The sequence below is a fragment of the Berghia stephanieae genome, chromosome 4 (genome assembly GCF_034508935.2).
Source record: "Berghia stephanieae isolate SIO BIC M18660-M18661 chromosome 4, UCSD_Bste_1.3, whole genome shotgun sequence".
Classification (NCBI taxonomy): Eukaryota; Metazoa; Mollusca; class Gastropoda; order Nudibranchia; family Aeolidiidae; genus Berghia; species Berghia stephanieae.
The window spans coordinates 78,222,596-78,250,423 of record NC_088363.1 but is presented as its reverse complement, the minus strand read 5'-3'; the positions used below and the strand labels follow the sequence as shown (position 1 = coordinate 78,250,423).

Sequence of the window (27,828 nt, the reverse complement as noted above, 5' to 3'; positions counted from 1 at the left end):
TCAAATTCAAATATATCTTTTGTTATCATGAACATATCCTGCCAATTCCACCCTTTCCATGCATGAATGAGAGAGAGAGAGAGAGAGAGAGAGAGAGAGAGAGAGAGAGAGAGAGAGAGAGAGAGAGACCGCAAAGTTGTTTTTGGACGATATGCTCTGCATGCATCAAATGAACGATTGTCATAATATTATTGTTGTTTTGTTGTTGTTGTTGTTGTTGTTCATTTTAGGGGGTTTACGGCCCTTGTAAAAGTTGTAGGTCGTTCAAACATCAGTAAAACGGGAGATAAATGAATATTCTAAATATTTTGAACAATCAGAACAAAAATCAGAAACAGATCCAAGAGTAAATTCCTTACAATTAGTCAAAAGCCGTCTAGAATTCTCAAAATGATATTGCCACATTATGAATTCTCATCTCCGCAATGACATTATTAGGGATGCGCTCGGAATTCCTTTTTAATAGTTGAATTTATATTCAAACACACTACGAGATTATTTCAGATAGCCAATAAGTCGTCTTTTCAACCTCGTGCAATCCCAAAACCGGGAAAACTTGCAGATAACCCCATTAGTTACAGACCTATCTCCCAACTTAGTAGCTTTTTCAAAATCCTCGAGAGCATAATACTCACCAGAATAATTCCCTTCCTTAACACTTTCATTCCAGTTGAACAAGCGGGATTCAGGTCTGGGCGTGATACACACGAACAAGCCTTTGCCCTCATCAGATTAATCAAAGCTGGATATGAAAAGAAACTAAAACCTCGGGCTGTATTTATACTGCAGCATAAGACAGTCTGGCTAGGCGGCCTGAAGTACAACGACTTCTGAATAAGATGTAAGGTAAAAAAAAAATGCCACGTTTGCTTCAGCATATAGAGAATTATCAACAATGGCGTACTTCAGGAATCCGTGATAGCACCAACACTTTTCATTATTTACATCAGCGATATGACAAACGTCAAGTCCATAAAGCCGGGATGTGCAGATGACTTTGCTAACGCATATTAGTCAAAACATACGGATAACATCGAAACTGTCTTCAGTCAAGACACCATTCATCTAAAAACTATTGTGAAAAATGGTGTCTGAAAATTAATAAAATAAAAACCATGTGTACACTATCCCACCTTGACAACGACAAAGACAATCGCTACAACTCAAAAATTCTACTAATCATTACGCCCCAACCCTAAATACTTGAGTGATTGATCTTAGACAGAACCCTCACTTATAAACAACACATTGAAAATACGGCAAACAAATTAAGCAAACGGAACCGAATGAAAACTACCTGGTACATCATGAAGGATGGGGAGAGGGGGAGAGGCCAATAAAAATTATTCCTAGAACCTCTTCCCTCGCCCTGTGCAACAGTGTCGTTGAATAGTGCTGTCCAGTTTTGTCCCGCTCATCCCACACCGAAAAATTAGACACCCTACTCAATGACTTCATAAGTACACCAATAATCGTGGCTTCCTGAGATGAATGTCAGTGGCCCGTCCCACCCACGTCGAGAAGCGGATTTCCAAAAACAACACCAACGCTGCAACCCAAAACATCACCAACGAACATCCAACACGGTGATCAATACCCCTCGTAAAACTTGGTAAAAACCGTTCCCAAAAAAAACAAGTCTCAAATCAAGAAAATCTTTTTACGGCACATACGACGCTCTTGACCTCGAAATGGCCTGGAGGGATGATTGGAACCAAAATAGTACCCAAAGGAAGAGATTTATTGAAGATCCCGCGAGTGCCCCACTTCCAGGCTTCAAAACATTAAATTGAAAACAATGGCCATCTGCAACAAAGTTAGATCAAGAAATGGAAGAAGAGTCTCAAAGCTACATCGTTGAAGATGCTTACTTATCCGAACCAGCGACCACCTGCTGAGCTCTAGCCTTTCGGCCTTCGTTGAAGATACAAAAGTCTCCCAAGCTTCCCTTTTTGTAACAACAGGCAAAACATGGATCACATTTACCACACAGTGACCAAATAAAGAACAGCCTGGAGAATATGAGATGATCCATAATAAGGCTTATGATACTTTCATTGAGTGGTTAAATAACTGAAAAGTGGAGTTGTGATTAGACCAAACGATACTATTACTTCAACCTCTATCTAAGCCAATAAACTGAGCGAAAATATTAGGTAACCGTTGAATAAATTTCAAGTCAAAAGTTCGAATCAGTATAATATAACGATTGCGTTTACAAGAAATGATAGGGTTTTTCAAAGATTAGGAGTGAATGAATATTTTTCTTTCTTTCTGCTTCAAGCTGGATTTCATATATTATAAGGGACGACATCGATCAGAAGAAAAACCGCCTTTCGCCTTGATTTCTTCAGGAGGGAACATTGAAAATCAATTGAGAAAGGCCTCGAACCCTCCATATTGTTCTAAATGAGCATATTGGAAATAAAGAATCGTATGTAAGGAGAAAAATATATGAAAGTGCCCTAAAATCGAGCCTAGACACCCCCCCCCCCCCCTTCTCCCACAATCTTCGTCACTAAACAGTGCTTCATTTACTTGACCACTACCCCTCCCTCCCAACCCCAACCCCCGTTCATTTCTGAAAGGAGATAGCAACTAGAATGTTAAATTTTGCGTAACGAGCCAAATATTGAGGAAAAGAAACGATTCTTCAAATCCTTAGGAATACATACAGCTTAACAATTATGAGAAAAGCGTTATATGACACATGGAGACTTTGACAACATAATAATTTCTTGCATTTGGCATTCCTTCGTCCTTTATTCTTCCCTTCAAACGAGTGTCTATCTTCTTTCAGTAGCCAAATTTAACGTTTGACAGTTTGACGACACAAAAGGTTTATATTAACTCAATATCATCGCGTTATTATGGGATTTCATTTCGCTAAAGTATTTTCCATTCATCGCTTTCATCATTTTTTTCTGAGAATTTCAGTCCTACGGACACCATGCGATACAACATGGGTCTCTTATTGATCTACGAGTAGTGTTCTATGTTACCAGATATTGCTCATTTAAGATTTGAAGCATTTTCATATGTTGAGTCTACCTGGCTCTAAACTAATATTTATCTGCGGAAATATTTGAAAATATGTTTTAACAGTTTGTTTTCATTACATAGTTGAGCGACAAGTATTTTTGAAAAATCACCTGCCGCTATTAGGCAAAGTGGGGAGAAAATGGAAAGCTTGTGCGAGTGTGGCAAATTACTGTTTTGATTAATGTTAGAGTTGTAAAAGTTTATATCTTTAACCTGAAAAATAATCAACGAGATGATTATTATTTTAGGCGAACCGGTAAAGATAAAATAAAACGTTAAATATAATAAGCAAAAGTAGGCTAGAAGTCGGGTAGAAAGTCGATAGTCTTAGGATAAAAAAAGGCAATGGCTCCAGATGACTTGGTCTTTATCATATAGCAGCATTAATTTAGGGCTCTGTCCGTAATATAGCTAGAAAAACTACAGCTTGATCATAGTTTTTAACAGAACCAGATTTTCAATATAACTAATTGAGCACTAGATCTACTTGTAACTTTGTATATCAATACCGGTAACGTGACAAAGTTAAAACAGCGTCAATATTTAGATTTTTTTTAATGGCGAAAAGTCTCAATTTCTCTCCCCATGGTACAAATTAGTACTTACTCTAGAGTTCTCGAGACATATTTTACAAATGATCTTTAAAGTGGAATCCTTTTTAAATATTATACTATTCTGCTATTGACAGTAGGTGACTTGGAGGGAGGGAAGATAATTTTATATCGTTCGTGAACCAGTAGTTAAAGGGGGATAAATATATAGGTCATGGCCATCTGTGTTTGAATATGTAATATAATATTGTATAAACTTAAATCTTAACTATCTAGCATCGAATGGTTGTAGATGGGTAACCCTTCATTCCAAAATGTACTTATTATTACCCCCTTGAGTAACCACGTGCAAGAATGCACACGGGTTCACGTGTTGTTCAGGGGTGAGCAAGTGCTCCATGGATGGAAAGAGGGAATGTTAAGACATCGGGTCTTCTCATCAGCAGATTAATATTGTTAACCAGTTAACTGCCGTACTCTGAAAGACACGAGTTGAAAAATTTGGCCAGAAAACTCGTCCTTCAAATATCGATCGATTTAAATTACCCTCATCTTGGCAAAAACTCTCAAACCTGGGATTATAGTAAAGTCCTCGCGAGGTCCCAGGTTTGAGAGTTTTTACCAAGATGAGGGTAATTTAAATCGATCGATAATTGAGGGGCGAGTATTCTGACCAAATTTTTAAATACGTGTTTTTCCAGAGGACGGCAGTTAACTGGTTAATACTGTGGGATTTTCGAAATTAGACATCACCGGGATGCATCTTGGAATTGGCACCGACAGTTCTGCAAAAACTCAATACTTAGCACACGCGACTTCATTAAGGATGCTAATGAGAAAGATGGGGGAGGGATTCAACTCGTGGTAAAAGGAAAGAAATAAAAAGGAAGAAATTAAATACAGTTGTACTGTCATACACTCATAAAACATCCTTACCTGATATAACATTGACAAAGTATACACATCATCATACTCATATCGACATGTTAAATGTCAAGATGTTCCAAAGTTGTTAAACAGCCTTAAACCCATGTGACTTCTAATAGAAATCTTAGGTTTAAAACTTTATGATAAGTCAGGGGACAACTTAATCTGTCTATATAATAATACGTAGTAAAACTTTCCTGCGCAAAACGAGAAAAATGTGTTTTTTCAGAGTACAACAGTGAATTCTAACTGATATTTTTAAAAGGCATGTTTAAAAAATTAAGTGGGAGCAATAATCTCTATTTGGTGAACGGTGTTACTAGGGCGTAGATCAAAGTTTTACGAGCTTAACCATTCCGTCACAGAATAAAAAGAGAGTAACATTGCAATTAAATATAGTTATGTCACGAGCTTTTCACCTGCCGTTCAACGAGCAGGAAATGGGTGTATCTGGTACAGTCAATTCTGGTTATGTCGATGTATGGTAAGTTTGTGACCTGCCATCTCAAAACGGTAGTTTTACGTCGGGGTGGCTTAGAGACTAAAAATCGAATTGTGGAAAAAAATTAAAACAACTGAAAGTTGGGTTACCATTAAACGTTTAATTGATCTGAAAAGTGTGTATGAAACAGTGCTAGGCAAAGCAAGAACGAAAATTACAAGAAAGAAATCATCACAAAAAATAAACTTTTTTCAGATCTTTACTTGCACCAGTATTTGCTCCCTAAATATATATATATTTTTACGTTAATCGTATTTTTTCCCTTTTCAGACTCCTGGGGATATTAAAATCATAACATATCAATCTTGGTCACTTATAATTGAAAATTGGAAAGGGAAGCGGATGGGAGCGGTACATACAATGGACGTTTCTTTCGTGAGTACAATAATAAACAAATAGAATAAAGTGGATTATAAATTGTAGGCTCTTTCTCTTTACTCTTCGGTAGTTGAAGTGTGCGAATGAAGTGTAACGTGTTAGCGTGAGTCCCCATCCGAAGCCTTTCCATGTTCACCTTGTCGTTAGTATTTTCACGATCCAGGCTTTAGGCAGCTCCCATCGCTTTCTACTTTTCACTTATCTCCATTTCATCGGATAATTCGTGTGACTGCAAGTTTGATAACACAGAATGGTCCTCGTCGACTGAGTCGGACTGTTTAATATCGCATTTTAAGTTTATCTATTCTATTTAAAATTATTTTTTGTTCGGTATCTTTTAAAGACCACTTATCATTTTTATCCATGCCCAAGTCATTTAAAATAAAAATAGTATATTAATGACATAAAATATGATACTTTAAGGACGTTAGGTGTTTTCAATTTGACGTTGAGAAGTAGATTGAACGATGTGAAGTCCTACAGAGTTTTCTCTCTTAATTGCGTCCGTCAATGCGATAAGGCGTCGTTTCCCCCGAACTAGAATAGAATTTACCGACCTTCTAGCCACTTTAAGGAGATAATATTGGATGACAGCCACCAGATTAAGGTCCCAGATCTGTTAAACTGCAGCGTACATCGTCCCAGTGGGGTTTGGGGCTTTGTCCAATTTCACTTTCTGTGGTAGCGATCTGGAAAAGATCTTGTTGAACTTTGCATTCTGACGCAGCTGCTGGGCGGGTTCACGACAGTACACGACAGCAGAAGAGTGCGCTATATGGAGAGACCATCATAACATTGTATGGGTATGTGGTCTTGTGGTATGACACTCGGTTGGTCCTGGGTTTCAGTCCTGCTGTCAGCAGTGCATAGTTGAGTTCTTGGAAAGGACTCTTAACTCACATTCTCTCACAGTACTTAAGTGTAAATGAGTACCTGGCCGTCAGCAGCAGAAAAAAAATTGTAAAATCGCCTACATGTGTCATATATTCTCGTCCTACATGTTAAGTGTTGCTGCTAGCTAGGGACCCCTTGTAAATCTATTTGAACACGTTTAGTGGATATTGTGCTATATAAATGCTCACGTTTTGTTGGGAGTTTTTTTTGTTTTGTTTTTTTATCAGAAGCCTTTGCTGTCATTTCCTAAGCATTCCATGAAGGAATATACAGTGGAAACCTGATATAACAGGGATGGTGGGACCAGAGCAAAAGTCCTGTTATAGCCGATCCCTGTTACATCAGAAATACAAGGGAAATAAGCACATAATTGACTTTTTCAAGTGATCTGTACTACTACTGCTACTTCTACTACTACTACTACTACTACTATTACTACTACTACTACTACTACTACTACTACTACTACTACTACTACTACTACTACTACTACTACTACGACTCCTACTACTACTACGACTACTACAACTACTACTACTACTACTACTACTACTACTACTACTACTACTACTACTACTACTACTACTACTACTACTACTACTACCACTACTACTACTATTACTTCTATCACTACTTCTATTACTATCATTATTATGACGACGACTACAACGATGAGAGAGAGAGAGAGAGAGAGAGAGAGAGAGAGAGAGAGAGAGAGAGAGAGAGAGAGAGAGAGAGAGAGAGAGTTATCTATGTGCGACAAGGCCTAAAATTTAGCAGTTTTCCTTCTTGATTGTTCCCGTGTGAAAAGGCAGTGTCCCTGTTATAGCCGATTGATTTGGTGCAAGTGAGGCCATGCTATAACCGATAATTTTTAATAGAGACAAAGAGAGGTAAAAAACGGGATACCCGATCCCTGTTATAACCGGGCCTGTTATAAATGGTTTCCACTGTATATGTATAATCCATCGAACAACGTCTGATGTTAAAAGGAATCACCCACGTTGTCAGTGAGTAAATTGCGATAAATGATCTTGTCCTTGGGGGGGGGGGGGGGGGGGGGGGACGAAAGTGTCTGACGGGGCAAGAACTCGAGTTACATTGCCAACACAAAATCACTCCACAACTTTGTCCCCCACCTACAGAATATGCCGTTAAGGTAAAGTTAAATCAACCCAACACACTCTTACCCATCAATCAGTGTGCTGGATGTAGTAAAATGGGTTTGTCCTTATTTTTCCATAAACGTGTTAGCCTATATCATACAATTTTACTAGGCTACCATTTTCCCCATTTAACCAGTGTTACGGGTCTATCAAAAGTGACATATACCAAGAAATGTTGGGTTTTTTTTGTTGTTTTATTTTTTTGTTGTTGTTGTTTTGTTTTTTTTTTTAACGAGGAGTAACTCAATTTTGCAACATTCAGCACACTGAATGCACATATAAATAAATAGATAACTACATATGACTTTATGATGCAGAACATTTCCATGTTCAATGCACTTCACAATGCTTCATTTATTCCTCCCGTAGGCCGAATGGAACCAAATTTCCATTCCATTCAGTTCAAGTTGCCAGTTCCTTTTTTTTTTGTTTTCCTTTCCAACACCTCACGTCACCACTGCCTATAACAAGATGCTTATTCATGCCTACCGCCTGATATCAGAAGACAAGAATTAAACCAAAGAATGCATACCAAAATTGAGGAGGTCACTGACAGGGTCCCATTGAAGGAGGTCCTAGAAAAAGCCCCAACAACGTCGACTGAAATCAAGGAAACCTTTTAAAACTTCAAGACAACATTTCAACGTGAAAGAGGAATGGATGTCTATGTGGAACCAAGACAGCCCCAGGGGAGGCGACATCATACCCGACCCAACAGAAAGAACACCTGGCTTTCTCTGCAATAGCCGAAAATGCTGGGTCACCTCCAACCGCATTTTGACAGGACATGGCAGAACCGCAGCTAACATGCATAGATGGAATCTGAGAGAATCAGATGCATGCCGTCATTGCCAAGGAGGCCCTGAGACAATGGACCACATCGTCATCCACTGCCCAGTGACAAGCCTATCAGGAGGCTACGAGACAGCCTATAAGGCAGGAAAGGAATTTGAAGAATGGATTAAAAGATTCAAAATAGAGGTGTAGGCATTCGATACTACTATTCATGCCTGATTAGAGTGAGTGATATGTGTAAAGTGCCTTACTCAAGGACAAAACACCAGAGTCAAGAGTTTTGCGTTAACTGCCATCTATCTGGTCACTGACCAAGCTCAATGTTGCATCAATTTCGCAACGATAAGAGACATCGGATCGCTGAACAACAATTAGCGCAGGGGCGATAACTTCAAATAATATCCCACATCAGAAGATACTGGTTATATTTCGTCATAGGTTCCCATTAAGAACCCTGAAAAAATGCAATGTAATCTTATAAATCCAGAATATTACAGAGATGTACAATAGGTACAGTGAGCTCATTTGAGATTTTATCCAAATCAGACAAGTGTGAAAACCCCCTCACTCGCAGGAGACTTCAATCCATCAGACAGTATTAATTCAAACAATAAGCTAAGGGATAAATAACGACATTGGCGAATAAAACATAAAAAGGGCATTAACTAAATTTCTGTTAGGTAACTTCGCAAAAACAAAATTGTTATGCATTTTATTTTCAAATTATTTATATCAAGAACGATTTCATTTTAAAATCTTCTCTCACAACAATTGGAAAATATGTGTAAATAAATGCTTCTTTCATTAAAAATGAAGTTAGTTGTAAACATGAATATGTATATCATACAACATAAAACAATCATATGCAGTAAAAATTCATGTTATCCCCTATCCTCTTATTAAACTACAGAACTTTCTTATCCCCCATTTTACAAATACCAATTATATTTAAAACGCCAAATTTTAATGTGATCAATCATCTCAAAACGGTATTATGATGATATGAAAGTGATGCTGAAAAACTAAATTCAAAGCTTAACTTTTAAAATTTACGTCTAAAAATGCCCCTTGTCTCAAAGTCAAAGGGTCTCTCACACAGAGGACAGAAGAGGCGGTCTAACTGCACCAATCGTATGAATAGGAGGCAAAAGGGCGCTAAATCAAAGTCAAGTCATTCATTCTCTTTCGTAAAAAGTAAAAACATCAGACCCAGTTCTGAAATATTTGACTATGGATCCAATTTTCCGCGGCAAGTCTACAACGACATAATAACGTTTAGGTGCAGTGGTAGGTCTGACTCAATGCTAAAAAAAACCCAAACAAACAAAAAACGACAAAAGTTTGTCTATGGAATCTGTATAAGCATTTCTTATTCTAAATAATTTTACCCTAAACAGACAACAATGGGAATCCCCTATAGTTGTTTAATGAAAACAGGCCTGACTGGATGGATTTTCTTTTAAGACAAGATTCGTCGTTAAATGCCAGTTGAAAAAAAAAGAGAACATAGTATCTTTTTTCGATGTACTCAATAGCAAAATTTCGTTTAAAAAAAAACATTAAAAAATAGATAAATTGTTATTAATAATATTAAAAACAATCATTGCAACACATTACCATTATTTCATATTGACAATTAATAAGAATCACATATATTGACATTATTTAAAAGTTTGGAACCCGAATTCATTTTTGGAAGAGTTAATTTACCATCACAGTTATCAATAATACTTTTTACTCCACATTTTCAAACATCCAACATGATAATGTTAGTCTTAATCTTTTAGAGGACGGTGGAAAAGCCTCATATCCGTTTTGAAAACGGACTTGGTCCAATTTGGTGTAATATCGACCTGATCAAACCCATGTTCTAACCCTCGGACGATAAGTTTGGCCATATGACGACTGAAGGCTGATGTCTCCCTGTGGCCCATGAGTTCATCAATAGACATCCACTGGGCTGCTTCAATCTCTTCATTGCATGGCTTTAGCTCGAAAGATAGCGGTGTTAATCTGTAATTTATTAACAAAGTTTGAAAGGAAGAGAAGCGGAATGTGTCATAATAGATTTAAAAAACAACAAAAACAAAAACTTGAGTTTTTATATAGAGCAATATCCACTAAACGTGCTCAGAGCACTTTAAAAAGGATCACTGACCAACAGCAACAAGATTAAGCACTAGAATCGTGTATTCTTTCACTCTTTTAAAGTTTTCAAAGACAGACTCTTGCTGGTACAGAAGCATGGCAACTTGTCTCCACGTTTCGAGGGACCGAATTTTTCCAAGTCAACCACCCTATAATGACTGTATTTAATTTCATTTTAAAACTAGTGCTGATAGAAGAGTTATATCTGAGTCTAACAAGAGTATATAATTAGTGACCGACTCGGGAATTATTTTCACCGGAGAAGACCGAGTCTGCGAGGTACTTCCTCGAGATCAATAAGTTAGCGATTTCAGTTAAAAACTGTATTATACCACCCTACAAGAACATTGAAGATAACAAAATGATAAAATTAAATGGAAGGGGCCATTATAAATTATTTGCTTCACATCATCATTTTTTATCAGATATCAATAATCTGGCAGGTGTTTTAGTAGGAAAAAAGAATAAAGGGGTGTTACAATATGATAGTCTGTTATGGGCAGAGGAGCATATTTTATAGATATCTTACCTGTGTAACCCTTAATCGTTATGATCAATTAACAGGACTGTGATGATAAAAAAATATAATATGAGAATATTATATAAAAATAAATAAGTTTAACATCACAAAATAGAGATACGGAACGTCCAGTGGTATTGCTCACTTAAAGATTATGATTATAAGTGGGATGAACAAAATTAAGGAGACTGTGTAATAACAAATCTTTAACTTTACCTGCACAAGATATAAATATCGGAACGTCCGAAGGCATTACGCTGGTCGTGCTGCTGTCGGAAAGCTAAGATTGACTTGAATTCTGAAGACAAAGACGAAAATCACTTAAGCATGTATATAGCGCAATATCCATTTAACGCGCAAAAAGCGCTTTACAAGGGGTCTCCTGCCAACAGCTAAATTTAACATTTAGGACGAGACATAACGCCTATTAGGCGATATTACACTTTTTTCCGACAGAGACAACGCTGTTAACTGCCAGGTATTCATTTTACCCATGAGTACGGTGAGGTAATGTGAGTAATGAGCCTTTAAAAAAACAACTTCGCGCCGCTCAGAGCGGGACTCGAACCCAGGACCTTCCGATCCCGAGGCGAGTGTTATACCACAAGACCACATCGCCGCACATAGCCTAATAGACAAAAACAAAAACAAAAACAAAAAACATAACAAAACAAAAGAAACAAAAACAAACCAACAAAAAAAAAACTTGATGGGCTAAGAAAAATTTAAACCTCAAGAGGAACTGATAGAAAATCAAAAAATCTATGTCTATGTAGTAGACATGCCATCGTGTGAAGTCCTTCAGGGCTATCACAGCCGAAGTCGTCCAGATTTCTGAAGCGTGATACGGACAGTACCAATTACTGCTACCAACTACCATCTAAACAGAACGTTTGCCGCATAACGTTTCGGTCAGATCATGAATCATATAACATTTATAGGACACGGCTATCCAGTTACTGAAGGGTAGACAGCACTTCTTGGTAGACAGGGATGCGATGCTAGGAGATAGAATCGACATGACGTAGTATAGTCGAACCAAATCCGTGTTTGTGTAAATCGGGTATTCCACTGATGAAGTCACAAGCCTGCTTTAGCAGAATTGTAAGTTCGTAAGAATATTATAATAATAAACTTTAAACAATAATAAGGAAGAAGAACTATAAATACCACTTCCCAAGATTAATCTTGCTCAATGCTCTTCACAAGTCTTCATTTTTTACCTCCATATTATGAAACCAAATATCCTCTTTAATTAGTACATGTCTCTACTTGGCGTCTTATTTTGTATTATCTGTCTTACAATATGCTATTGACAATTATACATATTCACACTGTCGGGTGATCTGTGTAAAGTGCCTTACTTAGTAATGCAACAATGGCCACCCATCCCGGCACCGAGTGTTTTTATTACAAGAAATATCAAGATGGCTGCTATAAAGTGGGTGACCTAAGTGCAAATAAGTGAGCAAATAGAATAACAACGAGTGAGATCGGTGCAAAAAGTGAGTGAATCCGAATAAAAAAGTTATTTCTAGGATGAGGAATATAAGAAAGTGATTGCGGGTAGTTAATGAGTAAGTGAGTAAGTACAATTTAATACTTAAATGAGCTATGCCAAGCGGTATAATGAGAAGAATGTTTAACTGGGTAATTTTCAAGCAGATGCTGCAAAATGAAGTGTTGATGAAAAGGACAGTTACTTGTTCTTTAAAGTCGAAAAGACCACAGAGTTGGATATTGTATGTTTCTCTTTCAACGTTTAATCAAAGAGTGTGTAGGGTAACGTAGTTACCAAGAGCTCTCACTTCTCTTAACCGCAATGCTATTGTCGCGTGCCAGGCGAGACAGCGAGGTGGGTGTGCTCCGCGTGTATCATGCGCGCTAGGCTTACTGATACAATGAAGAAAATACGAGTAGAAGACGGTAGATGCTTGGCTTACCAAAAGCGGGAAGTGAGAGCTCTTGGTAACATAACAATCGTTACCTACACGCTCTTTGGTTTAATTAACAGTAACAATCTCTTGTTACTTCTTACACAGGACGACACATTATCGTAAAATGTCTTTCCGACAAGCATCCCGATCATTGCTGAATAAACAGCAAGGTCCTCGACTGATAACGGTATCGATACATACATATCCTTACGAGTCTCGAGTCTATCGGAGGCAAATGGAGTCGACGTTACTCTGGTTTCTGTTGCGTTTCTTGGCTAGTAACAATTGTTAGCTACTCTTTTGTCAGGACGGTATTCTGTCGGAAATGACGTTCTGCCAGATCTAATCAGTCAAGCTTATCGACCATTACTGCTGAATAAACCGAAAAATCTGCAAGTGAACCGGGGTCGATACTTTCGTTATGTCAAGTGCTCAACAAATTTAGCAATGGGGATCCACCGATGGATGTTAGTGGGTAGGTAATATAAATAAAGATTTAATTAAGTCACAGAGTTTACATGACAAAAAAAACAAACATGAAATATGTCATGATAGGAGTACCAATAGCTCAGTTGGTAGAGCACTCGCTTCCTCTGGAAAACTACAAATTGCAGTACGATTATGAGATAGAGGCTGTTCATCAAGACGAGTTTTTTTTAAAGCAGAAGCGAGAATGTGAGCAAAGAACTTTTTCCAAGGACTCAACTATGCGCCGAGCGAGGCTCGAACGCGGGACCATCCGATCCGAAAGCGAGTGTCATGAGAGGACACTTGCAGCCTTCAGCTCATCAACAGGTGGATCTCGTGGTTGCAAAATTAATTTTTCAAAAAGAGCTGAGTGAGTCTGAGAAAAATGATAAATTTAATTATATTATAAAAAGAATGCCAAGTGTTTCCAGGCATCACATTTTCTGCTAGAATGCACATGGAGATAGAAACAAATCTTTATTTTCTTATCCCGTTGCCAAGAGTAAGTGTCTTGCTTAATGAAAATAAACTTCATATTGACTTTAGCTCCCGATGTGTAATAAGTGCTGATTTGTCTATTATTTGCGTAATATTAAGAGATTTTCAAAAATAAATATGCCAAGAAAACGCCAAACAAATTCGAAAACGGTCAAAGTTTGTTTTTTTAAAATCTGGTTTTGAAAACACCTAACTGGCAACTCTGCAACGCCGCGTAATGAAGCGAATACGAGTACCTATGCAGAACTAAAGGCATAGTTTTCGTTATTACAACACTCTCAGGAGTGGGATTTTATTGAACCGAGATATCAAGGAAGCAAATATAGTGATTTCTTAGTTGATTTCAGATCTATTTGTGAACAAGAAAGAAAATCAAAAAGAAAAAAAGATAACACGAATGAACGATAAAGGAATAGAAACAAAAAGAAAAGAAAAGAGAAAAAATAGATAACTTATCGGCTCACCGAGTAGAGAGATTGATTTAAAATATCCCAAGGTTACGGTATATGTAATGTACGGAGAAATAATACCACCCGCATCATAGATAAATAATCACATATTGTAATTGTTTTTTACGAAATCAACCCTTTAAATTTGGACACTATTGAAAATGGATAATGTGTGTAGACAGATCAAAAACACAGATAGAAAACAATTCGACATAAATGAAATTCATTTCGATATGGAAATCGGTGCCCAATTTGTCATAATCATTGAAGCCCATCTCTGATAAAGGCAGCATGTCTCATGATTATGATAATCTCCTGTCTGTACCTGTTTCAATGCTGCCTGACCAATTAACTCGCATTTTTTCTTTTTGAAATGCCCATCCCCTAAAATTAATCGAACTATGAGATAAGAATCAAATCGATGACTCATCGCGTCCATCAATAAAATATCTAGTCATAAGGGATGACGCACGAACGTGACGCATAAAAATATATATACAAAAGCTTACAATTACGTCACTAGGAGGAGATTCAGATGAGGCATTAGATATCGAGACAATGTAAACAATAAAATATTATATTATAGAGAAATTGACTCCAATGATATTGAATTACGGATTTCATAACTATAGCTAGAGATAATAAACAATGAGACGGGCGCGTTGAGTGGAATCCTAGAAATAAGACTCGGCGACAAAAGAGCTCAAATTTCCCAAGATTGTCTAAAACGCTCTGGTGTAAAACGATGGGTTCGAGGAAGAAGGACAAAAAATCTATTAACATCCTTGTTTTCCGCCATTGATAAATAATCGGCATCCTCAGATAACAAAAGTTACGAGGTAATGTTTGCTATTGGATACCTAGTATCATGAGTCATTCTTAGTCAGTACAAGGACCATTCTTAGTCAGATCTATCTGCATCAAATAAAAATCGCAATTATTGTTCAGTGTCTAGTCTCAAGATTATTTGCGGCTATGTGGTCTTGTGGTGTTACACTCGCTTTCGGATCGGAAGGTCCTGGGTTCGCGCCTCGCTCGGCGCATAGTTGAGTCCTTGGAGAAGGCTATTTACTCACTTTCTCTCACCATACTCAGGTGTAAAATGAGTACCTGGTCGTTAAAGGTGTTGTCTCTGTCCGAAAAAATTGTAATATCGCCTAACAGGCGCCATGCCCCGTCCTAAATGTTAAATATTGCTGTTGGCCAGGGATACCTTGTAAAGCGCTTTGAGCACGTTTAGTGGATATTGCCCTATATAAAAGCTCAATTTAATTCAATTATCAGACTAAAGCTTATTATTATTAAAATTATTAAAAACAGTTATTCAATGAGGTTTTGTCTGGTGTACAATCTTTTGAAATACACGAGGCAGTAATATTTAAATTTATTGTCACAACTTAACCATTGATTAAAATCCATTTTAAGCTATCGTTTTTTTATTATTTATCTTTTCAATCTTCAAGCTTCAATGGTTTGTATTTGCAAAACTCCCCACGGGCCCATCACTGCAAATGTTCAGTTACAGTCCAATCAAACCAGGGAACTGTCACCGATTACTTTGACGAGTGAGTGCATTCAAAACTGTTTTGAAAGTTCCCAAGCATTCAGATCAACCTCCGTTATGATATGTCCGGTAGCAGGACAATCCAGTCATTTATAGATCGTGGAAAAAGCTGTTTTTTTTATGTGTCTGTTCTTGTAAATGGTTGTATATTGTGCTGGATGCATTGCATCTACGTGTAGCGTATCTATCTGATTTGCTTGTCATGTAGTTTGGGATGATGATGGGTGCTTTTGGGTCACTGATGGCTTTGTGTAAGGTAACAATTATTCCACAAGTTGGCTCACAAAATTTTTTAAGTAGCATTTAGAAAAAAAAAAGGTTTATCTTGAAAGTAATCAGCTCCATTTTAAATGAATGTCATCTGAATCATGGCCTTCTGGACTTTACTGCCAGCGCTCTCGTTCTTAGGGCTCGTGTCCATAGAACCGAAAACCAAACCGACCAATAAGTCAAGAATCGTCAGTCTTTAGAAAGAAGTATGACTTCATCATTTTTCTATAGTTTACTACCGAACACGAAACAGCCTTTGCCGACTGGGGCCAACCATAAACGATGCGATTGTAAGCCAAACTTACGATTATGTGGAATTGAAGAGATCGATTTAAACTTTTCCTGTAAATAATAAACATATTAAATTATCATAGGCCGTTGATAAATCGATCTCAATCTTTTATCTATTTTCAAGCTGTGCCTCATAGTATGTGACGTAGTATCTGAGACCAATTTGGTTGAGCTACGATTGTCCCTGAAGCCGGCCTGCTCATTTGAAGGACTATAGGATCTGCCCCGCATCATTTAAAAGAGGCAAAGATTTGTACGGAGAGCTTAGCGGTGATATTGCTTTACAAATAAAAGTATTCTCGGCTGGTTTTCTTGGCTTTAGGATGGCTTATTAGCGAGGTTTCAAATGAGGGTTAACTTTGCATTTGAAAATAGCCAGACACTGCCTGCGCTCATCGGACCTATAAACAAAACCAGTGTGATCGAGTGTCCAACCCAATAACTTTGCCATTTTGACAACCCGAGGAGGCAAAACCACATGCCATTTTTTTCTAGAGTTTGTATCAAATCATACATGAAGCATATGAAAATCGAAGCTTGCAAAATATGAAGAAAAGTATATTTCATTGCAGCTTTAATCGTATGATCGACGCTCGATGAAACCATAGGATGATTAAGGCTCAACAAAATTGTCAACGCTATTTTCTAAACAAAACAGTTCATTTCCAAGACGGCACTTCCGTGTTAAAGTTTGTAATATTAATATAGTTAAATCTCTGTTGATACGAGCACGAATTGTAGTGCTTATAATATTGGGATTCAAACCCACGACCTTTCGATCAAGACATAAAGGACTCGCCTCAACGTGATTTATTGAATTGTCCTTTCATCAACAACAATAAAAAAGAATATAGAAAATTAACAAAGGTGATAATTTGATCTAATGAATAATCAGACGAATCCTGGTGAAACCGGTGTTATTTCTTACCTATGTGTCCACTCAGTTCGATTCAGGTAACTTGAGTAAATTTGATCTGGCGGAAAATACTGTGTGATAGATTACCAAACCAATATAACCATTGTAAAGTAAAGCGCTTTGATCACGTTATTTTTAACCTTGCTCTATATAAATGCTCGGGGTTTGTTTCGCCATCCATTTAATGCAACATACACACATTTCAATACCGGCCCCATGGGCCTTATAGCTACAAGATTACCTCTTCCAGTGCCTGCCCCCCCCCCCCCCACCCCCAACCGGGACAGTAGTAGAGTATCTATTGCCCCATCTTCTTGTCAAAATAGGAAATAACAACATCAGCAACAGCAGCGGAGAAGGAGGCGTTGATAAAGAATTAATACAGTTCAGACAGCTTGACAAGAAAACTTGTGGATATAAGTCGTGTTGATTGCCTCGTGAGTCATGCATAAGACAAGTGAGTAAACATCTTTTAATGCCGACGAAGTTGAGGAGTTGCCGGATTGAGTTATAACAGGATATTTTTTTTAAAAATCACACTCTGATTTAAAACGCAACGAAATTTAACGCTTCATACCTTAAACAAACAAATTACGCATAGACCGACGTGCACTTATTTATAGGTCTGATAACCCAATTCATTATGGGCTCATTGTTGATTGTTGTAATGGAAATCTCCAAAAATGACGCAAAATATTGTCCATTACAACAATGTTAAATTAGGCCCATAACAGCGTTCGGGTGTGTCACAGTAAAGGTTGTTCACAATTATCTTATTAAATTTTATTTTATTAAGAACTGAATTCATCTCACTCCAGTTATATTTCGGTAGGCTTAGATAAACTTTACCTTCTAATATTAGATCGTCTTTCCTTTTATAGCCTTCCCTCGAATTAATTTCTAATTAGTGAATACTTTTCGTTCTACATTCTGTCACGTAGCCACTTATTATAAAAGCTGATAGGTCTAACATTCGACACTCACTTTCTCTCCACAATCTATGCCGGACGGCCAGTCGTTCTATTCCTTCTATATACTGTAAGATTTTTATCTTTTGGGACTTTGTAGATATTATATCTACACCATTAAGACGCCGGAGCTTTTAACTTTGATTGTATAATCTTCAAGGATCAAACCCGAGCCCGCTGTCAAAGGACTACACAATAACCTCTTACCAATTGCCTGGAAGTGGAATTTTACGAGTCCGATCCTGTTATCAGAGGAATAGATCATCCAAGCCCATCAACTGCCTGGAAACGTAAACTTACGAACCTGACATATTATCATAAGTTACGTAAAATATTCATATCTCTATTTGTAACTGCCACGATCACTGTTTATCTCTTTTAATTAAATTTCATCATTATTTTTATTTCATTGTAAACAAATCGTTAATTGTTTTTCATTTATAGTAACTAGTAAATTCTGGGCCTCATTCTACATATATCTTTATGCATAGTCGAGTAGCTCTTTACTCACTTGAGACCATGACATTTTGGAGGGGACACATATAAAGAATTGAATTTATTTAGTTACTTATATCTATTTCATCTAACTTTAAAGTTTAAATTGTAAAACTCTTAATTGCCCCACTTGATCATATTTAATTGAACTCCCTATTTACAGGATTAATTTTTTTTTTCTTTTTCATTTCTTCATTTAAATGGAATAGCAATTTATCCATTCATTCTTTCATTCAAATTGAATAGCATTTTATTGATTCATTCCTTCATCCATTTATTCATTTATAAATCATTCATTCATTCATTGTTCATTCATTTATTTATTCACTCATTCATTCATTCATCCATTCATTCGTTTATTCACTCATTTATCCAATCATTCATACATTTATTCCTCCCTTCATTCTTTCATTCATACATTATCCATTCATTCATTCATTTATTCACTCAGTTTTTCATTCATTCATTCATTCCTTGTCCACTTTGTTATTATATCACTCATTTCATTTTGTTGTTTGCCTCATTCATGAATTGTTTTCAATATGTTTACATTCCATAACGATTTATTCACCTATCAACCAATCACTCAGTGTTGTGAACACATTTTGTAACTATTGTAAATCTTACGATATTTTATTGTTTTGTATTTCAGACATCACTGTTAAACACTCTTCAATGCCTAATTACAATTGTTGAACAACCATTGAACAAGAGAGAGGTCCCAGCCACGAACTGAGTTGGTAAATATATCCTTCATTATTCTCTTTTACATGAGTTGGGCATCACATAGTAACTATAGACATCGTGATTTGTTTTGCATAGTGATTTGTTTTAAATGCATTTTTGGCATATTACTGTTACCGAAAACCACTTATATATTATGTTCTGAAAAGTGAGTCTTTAAAAACTAAATAATAATAAAAGGAGTCTACTAGCCGTCGTGTTATATTTAGTGATAGATAACTTGGGATTATTTTGGCATCCTATTATTGTTATCACACTCTAGTATATTAGCGTCATTGCGAATAATTGTACACAAACTAACGACGAGTCACACACATTGGTGATACATTTTTCGTAGTAACATAGTTTAGAGTACACGCGATTGACACATTGTTATTGACACAAGTCATAATAACTCCGCATTGTATTGACACATTGCTTTATAAGATATAACGATAAAAGGCATCAAATTCAACATACATAATAAGTTGAAATAAGAGAGAGAGATTTCTAAAAATAGAACAGTTAATTCCAGTAAGTGTAAATAAATAAAACATTCAGTAACAGTATCCTGTCAATATAATATATATAAAACATCGTAACTAATTTATTGCAAAAATGGAAGCATATAAAAGATACTTAAGTCTCGCAAAGGACTTAGAAATACCCCAGGAAAGGATATTTTCATGGTGCGAAGAGAAAATGAAGAAAGAATTCGTAGAGAAGAAAATGAAGAAAGAATTCGTAGAGAAGAAAATGAAGAAAGAATTCGTAGAGAAGAAAAAGAACATGAAGAAAGAATACGTAGAGAAGAACGAGAAGAAAGAGTCCAAGAAAGGGAACTAAAAAGACAAATAGCTTTAGCAGAAGAAGAAACCAAAAGGACCCAAATGATGCTGGAAATTGAAAAAACAAAAACCGGTCATGAAAGAAAACATAATAATAGTGATGAATTTTTCGTGAAACTTCCACGCATGCCAACATACGATGAACGCTCAGACTGTCTAGAATCCTTCTTACACCGATTCGAAGTTCAGGCTAAAGGTTATCGTTGGCCAGAAAGCAAATGGGCCACAGCCTTGATTAACTGCTTATCCGGAGAACCGCTAAAAGTTTTCTATACCTTAACAACTGAAGATGCAGATGACTATGGTAAAATTAAAGACGCTCTACTAAAAAGATTTAGATTAACGGAAGATGGTTACCAGGAAAGGTTTCACACTGCAAAACCGGAAAGTGGAGAAGACTTTAATACATTCGTGAACCGAATTACTCAATTTCTAAATCGGTGGCTTGAGTTGGCAAACGTAAAACAAGACGACTTTGCAGGCCTTTACTATCTCACGCTGAAGAATCGAATCTATCAAGCTTGCAACCCAGATTTAGTCGCATTCTTTAAAGAGAGAAAGCCAGAAAACTTGGACAAATTAAAAATCTACGCAGAAAACTTTAACAGCGCACATCCATTGACACCCCTTAGCAGAACATTGAAGGAACCATACTACGCTGCTGCTGCTCAGAGTCCAGGTACACCTAAAGTTCAGTACTCAAATAGAACGAGCCGATCAATCACTCGGAACACGCAAGTGAAACAGGATGACCATAGTAACAAACCATGGAACAAACAGTTCAATAGAGACCATAGCCGACCCTATCAAAACAAAACAAGAAATAGCACTGACAATAATACTGAGTATAAGAAAACCAACAAACCTATAATTAAATGTCAATATTGTGGAATGAAAGGCCACACAGCAGACAAATGTTACAAAATCGTGGGATATCCGAAAGAAACTGCAAATGCATCACTCCAAACCAGTGTAAATAATCAGACACGAGTAATGTCAGGAGAAAATATAAATGTGTATTGCGTGAAAGGTATGTCACTTTTAACACAAACTCACAAGTCAGGATCGCTATTTTTTTGTGAAGGCAAAGCTAATGGAACTGATTGCAAAATATTGAGAACACAGGATGCAGTACAGTAGGAATAAAAGCATCTTTGATCAATGACGAAGACAAAACTGGAAAAACGGTACAATGCATCACATTCAGTGGCACAGTCGAAACCTTTGAAACAGCTAATGTGTACATAGAAACCCCATACTATACAGGAATAGTGGAATGCTGTATACTTCCCAACCCCGTCGCTGATGTTATTGTTGGCAATATAAAAGGTCTTAAAGACAACCAACAGATGTAAAAGAATGGTCATTAACCCAAGAAACAGCTTGTCTAGCAGAAACAAGAAAGATGACTAAGACAACAGAGAAGCCAATGACTATTTCTCTTGAACCAGAACAATTTGACAGGAACACGTTCATTGAAGAACAGAAAAAGGACCCGACTTTAACATCATATTTCAATATCGCAAACAAAGGGACGAAATCAAAAGTTGAATACATCATTGAAAAAGATATTCTGTTCAGGTTACATAGGAAAAGAAACAAAATAGCTAAACAACTGGTCACGCCGAGTATTTACAGAAACAAAATCCTTGGAATAGCGCACGATTCAATAACTTCTGGACATCTTGGGAGCTCTTCCACATTGAAGAGAATATCCGAGAATTTCACATGGCCTGGAATTACTAAAGACGTCCGAGAATATGTGAAATCGTGTGACACATGCCAAAGAAGAGTCGCAAAAGGCAGAATACCGAGATTGCCATTAGAGACAACCCCAGTTATTGAAAAAGTTTTTCAAAAAGTTGCAATTGACATTATAGGCCCTTTAACAAAATCAGATAGAAACCATACACACATACTAACACTAGTCGATTACGCAACCAGGTGGCCAGAAGCGATAGCATTGAAATCAACTACATCGGATCACATAGCTGAAGCATTGATGACAATTTTTACTAGAATAGGCATACCAAATGAGATACTGTCGGACAATGGACCCCAATTTACATCACATATGATGCATGAAACCATGAAACTCATGGGAATCCAACACTCATTCACAACTCCCTACCACCCCCAAGCAAATGGTCTTTGTGAAAGATTTAATGGCACTCTAAAGAATATGTTAAGAAAAGTGTCAGCAGAAAAACCAGATGATTGGGACAGATACTTACCAGCAATCCTATTTGCATATAGAGAAATACCCCAAGAATCTACAGGCTACTCCCCATTTGAGTTGATGTATGGACGATCACCTCGCGGCCCGATCAATATAGTAGCCGACATTTGTAAAGGGAATGAGGAGGACAATAACGAAATTATGTTTGCTTACGAATATGTAAGAAACCTGAAAGACAGAATAGAGGACACGTGTAAGCTAGCACAGGAATCCGTCACTAAAAAAGCAGAGAAATACAAGGAATACTCCGATCGAAAAAGCAAGTCAAGAAAATTTGAGATTGGTGACAAAGTACTAATACTCTTACCCGATGACTCGAGTAAACTTTTAGCTACATGGAAAGGACCATTCAAAATAACAGCAGTAAAATCTAATGTTAATTACGAGATTAAAATTAACAACACAACAAAGACATTCCATGCAAATATGATAAAAAAGTATTTTGATAGAGACGCAGTGTCGCAACCTATGTTTACTAATATCGAAGCTTCAAATGCAGGATTGATCATACCGTTGGTCATGGGACACAGACACCCGAGACAGAAAAACAAACAAAAAACGCACAATTGCAACCACCTAAGACAAAAAAAGAAGTACGCAAAGTACTTGGGCTCCTAAATTTTTACAGGAAATACATTTACAACTTCGCGCACATCGCGACACCGCTAACAAATCTGACAAAGAATGGGTCACCGAACAAAATTGTTTGGACAGAAGTGTGTCAGAATAGCTTTAACCAATTAAAGGCATTACTCTGTTCAGAACCAATTCTTAAATTACCCGACATATCAAAAGAATTTGTTGTAAGAACTGACGCGTCTGATAAGGGCATCGCAGGTGTACTATTACAGGAACATGAGGGAACTCTAATGCCTTGCTTATATGCAAGCAGAAAATTATTGGACAGAGAATCACGATACTCTGTAATAGAGCGTGAAGGACTGGCCATCGTCTTTGCTTTAAAGACATTCAGCAGATATCTACTGCTAAAAGAGTTTGTGGTCGAAACGGACCATAAACCACTCACGTACATAAGAAATAACAAAATGAATAATAGTAGAGTACTAAGGTGGAGTCTATTTTTGCAAAATTACACTTTCAGTATCTCTCACATACCAGGCTGTGAAAATATTCACGCCGACCTACTTTCTCGATTAGTGTAAACACGTGAGAAGGGTATAACTTAACCTCCCATGCATACTGTTAGTTACCTCGCAAACTATGCCAAATCAGAACGCACAAATTCGATAATTTTATTTGTAAACATGATGACCCAACTTAATGTAACATTGAGTATTGTTTGGATATATATACCATACCCATTCATGATTTGGGAAATCTTCTCTTTATCTATTATTGTTATGAATTTTCACTCATTTATGATTAATAATTGAAATGTCAATATTCCATTTACATTTTCATTCATTTCATATCATCGACTTAAATCATGCTTCATTGCCATCACTATTGTTTATCACAATGATTTGTAATCACATTGCCATCATGTTGTTTATCACAATGATTTGTAATCACAATCTTTCATTGTTATTGTCACCCATTCATATACCTACGTTAATATAAACATTTCCATGTCTAGTTAATAAATAATTTAATTGTAGCACAAATCATAACAATGGATTAATGCTAGAGTATCATGATAGTAAATTTACTTCCGTTTGTAAAATCTATCTTTCCCATAATGGTTAAAGAGTATATTTTAAACGTGGGTGGGGGTGTCACAGTAAAGGTTGTTCACAATTATCTTATTAAATTTTATTTTATTAAGAACTGAATTCATCTCACTCCAGTTATATTTCGGTAGGCTTAGATAAACTTTACCTTCTAATATTAGATCGTCTTTCCTTTTATAGCCTTCCCTCGAATTAATTTCTAATTAGTGAATACTTTTCGTTCTACATTCTGTCACGTAGCCACTTATTATAAAAGCTGATAGGTCTAACATTCGACACTCACTTTCTCTCCACAATCTATGCCGGACGGCCAGTCGTTCTATTCCTTCTATATACTGTAAGATTTTTATCTTTTGGGACTTTGTAGATATTATATCTACACCATTAAGACGCCGGAGCTTTTAACTTTGATTGTATAATCTTCAAAGATCAAACCCGAGCCCGCTGTCAAAGGACTACACAATAACCTCTTACCAATTGCCTGGAAGTGGAATTTTACGAGTCCGATCCTGTTATCAGAGGAATAGATCATCCAAGCCCATCAACTGCCTGGAAACGTAAACTTACGAACCTGACATATTATCATAAGTTACGTAAAATATTCATATCTCTATTTGTAACTGCCACGATCACTGTTTATCTCTTTTAATTAAATTTCATCATTATTTTTATTTCATTGTAAACAAATCGTTAATTGTTTTTCATTTATAGTAACTAGTAAATTCTGGGGCCTCATTCTACATATATCTTTATGCATAGTCGAGTAGCTCTTTACTCACTTGAGACCATGACAGGGTGTCAATCCTGCATATATGCACGCGTCGGCATAGACCTATTTAAATTGCCTCGTTATTTCCCGTCGTTTTATCATGAAAACAGCAAAAGCCTCCAGCCTACGTACATGTAGCATCTACTCGTGGGTCCCAGCTATGATGACTTGGAAGCTATTTAAATAAATAAATAATAAATAAAAATTTCTTTTATTCATCGCATAGGGGAAACTTGTCTTTAGGGTCTATTCCAAGGGACCACTGGAATAACCCAGGCGTCAGCCGCAGTGCAGCGCTGCAAACGAGTTTTTCCAATATAGCGCAATATCCACTAAATGTGCTCAAATCGCATTACAAGGGGTCCCTAGCCAACAGCAACACTTAACATGTAGGACGAGACATGAAGTCTGTTAGGCGATATAACATATTTTTTCAGACACAACGCTGTTAACAGCCAGGTATTCATTTTACACCAGGTATGGTGAGAGAATGTGAGTAGATAGCTTTCTCCAAGGACACAACTACGTGCCGCTCAGAGCGGGTCTTGAAACTTGGACCTTCCGATCCGAAGGCGAGGGTTATACCACTAGACGAAATAGCCGCAAAAACTTGAGCTAGGGCGAGGTGACTTGCTCAAGGCCATACAACGCAGCGGGTATTCGAACTCGGTACGTTTGGATACGAAGCAAAGACCGTAGCGCTGTCCCATGCTGTCCAATCATTGATAGGTTCAAGCAAAACTTATCTATCAAACATTACAAGAGCATGTTAAATGTGACTCATTGCGTTAATCTGGTGTTATGGATTATAGGATTATAGAGTTTTATTTTGTTTTTGTTTTTTTTCTTTTCACTCATTTTTTTAAAGTGAGAAATAAAACTCACCCTTCTTAATGAGAGCCTTATAATTTTCCGTCAAATTTATAAAGTTTAGTTTAAAATTCAATGTTAGGCATCGGATTCATCCCTACAGACAACCATATCGAGACAATTGATTACAAGTAAATATGCAACGTTTAGCAAAATTTAAAAATTGAATAAATAAAATATGATTTTCTTATTGAACGATACATGACAAGTTCTTTGCGGTTAAAAAAAATTCACTGAGTAACATTTTTCGGTATTTTTCGTCGGTTGCAACACTTTAAAGTGCATTCAATTGCATTAATTAAAAAAAAATTTGTTTTAAAATTTGAGATTTTATATAGCGCAGTATCCACTAAACATGCTCAAAGCGCTCTATAAAGGGTCCCTGACTAACAGCAACGCGTAACATATAGAACTAGACGACTGTTGGGCGATATTACATGACAAAAAGATGGGATCGTCAACAGATCACTCATGGATTTAGTCTCCAGATCTAATAATATCACTAAATCTGTGCTTTAAGTCTGATACTATCTAAAAGTCTCACCCTAGTTCAGCCTGGCGTTGACTCCAGTAAAAAGACCCCAGGAAAGTATCAAGAAAGGCCTTAGTATTCTTGTAGAGTATGCGTAATTGGATTCAGTAGTCTGATGTCACGCCGCCCGGCAACGGCGACCATCTTGGTTCTAAACAAAGAAAATCATTACTTTTTATTCTTCGTGCTGGCTAGAACTTTTCATATGCCTTCTGGTCAGAATGTGTAAAAGTCAAAACATGATCAAATTTATGTGTTTTTTTTTCCTCTGGATACGCTTTCATGCTCGCCGGAGAAATATTTCATACGAGTGTCCGCTATTGTTCAGATAGTTTAGAGCCAGTGTTACTAAGTTACGATGCGTGATTTGGAAGGAAGTGACGTTACGACTGTTGAAGACTATTGCTGACGTGATGACGAGAAACTAGTCTACTCGTCGTGTTTGTATTGTGAGTAATAACCCTTCAACAGTCATTGGGTTTATTATAAACTACGAGTATAACCCCCAGATGTGGTCCAAAAATAGGGTGCGAATAAATATATAGATTACTATTATGAATGGATGTAGTTGGCAAAATTACCCTTGCGCGTGCAACATTCAATGGTTTCCATGTTTATGAGTAATCATGACCGCCCCGAAAAAAATCAACAATTACCCCGACGAGAGGATATGGAATATACACAAACCAAACGGTACTGGAGTGGTGACTAGATCATAAAAATAATAATAAATTGTCTAGCTTAAAGTCCTTCGGTTATTTTTACTATTCATTAGTATTTTAATCGCGAGGGAGGATTTAAATAATGCAAAACAGTACCAAGTGCGATGTGCGAGATGAAATGAATGCTCTCTCTCTCTCTCTCTCTCTCTCTCTCACTCACTCACACACACACACACACACAGGCACACAAACACATATATACACACACACAGACACGACGAGTGAGGATTACTTATAACAAGTAATTCTGGTAATATAGAAGGAACGAAATTGACGTCACCCAGCTCTTTTTGAGGTCTACTTCGGGATACTTTTGAACCCGCGGCAGTACAGCACTGCAATAAGTACGTTATAAAGTGTTACGCTTTACGCTAAAGAAATGTGGGGGGGGGGGGGGGGGGGGGGGGGGGGGGGGGGGGGAAGAAGTAGAAAATGGGATTCGAACCACGCATGTTATTGCAATGTCTTTTTTCTCCTCAGTCATATAATGTCATTTAGACTACAACTTGACATTGGTGGTCCAAATATTAAATGTATAAAATGACCATAAGGACAGTTGTCCACTTTGAGAATGCGCTCTAATTTCGTTACCGGGCACTACTATAATAAAGTTTCATTACCAGGTATATAACACCGGAAACCCGACATTTTGAGG

General features: G+C 37.0%; 1 protein-coding gene across 6 annotated transcripts in view; it reads right to left on the bottom strand.

The window, feature by feature from the left end:
- Positions 1-8,925: 8,925 nt before the first annotated feature.
- The window catches only part of LOC144971319 (nucleoside diphosphate-linked moiety X motif 6-like), a 33,980-nt gene continuing 15,077 nt past the window's right edge, over positions 8,926-27,828 (bottom strand). For all 6 annotated transcript variants that reach the window (XM_078911970.1, XM_078911971.1, XM_078911972.1 and 3 more), the window contains exons 7-8: positions 11,140-11,221; positions 8,926-10,268 (exon numbers count right to left, since the gene is read on the bottom strand). In XM_078911970.1, coding sequence (XP_078768096.1) covers positions 10,031-10,268; positions 11,140-11,221 — 320 coding nt within the window. In that variant the 3' untranslated portion in view covers positions 8,926-10,030. The remainder of the gene's footprint in view (positions 10,269-11,139; positions 11,222-27,828) is intronic.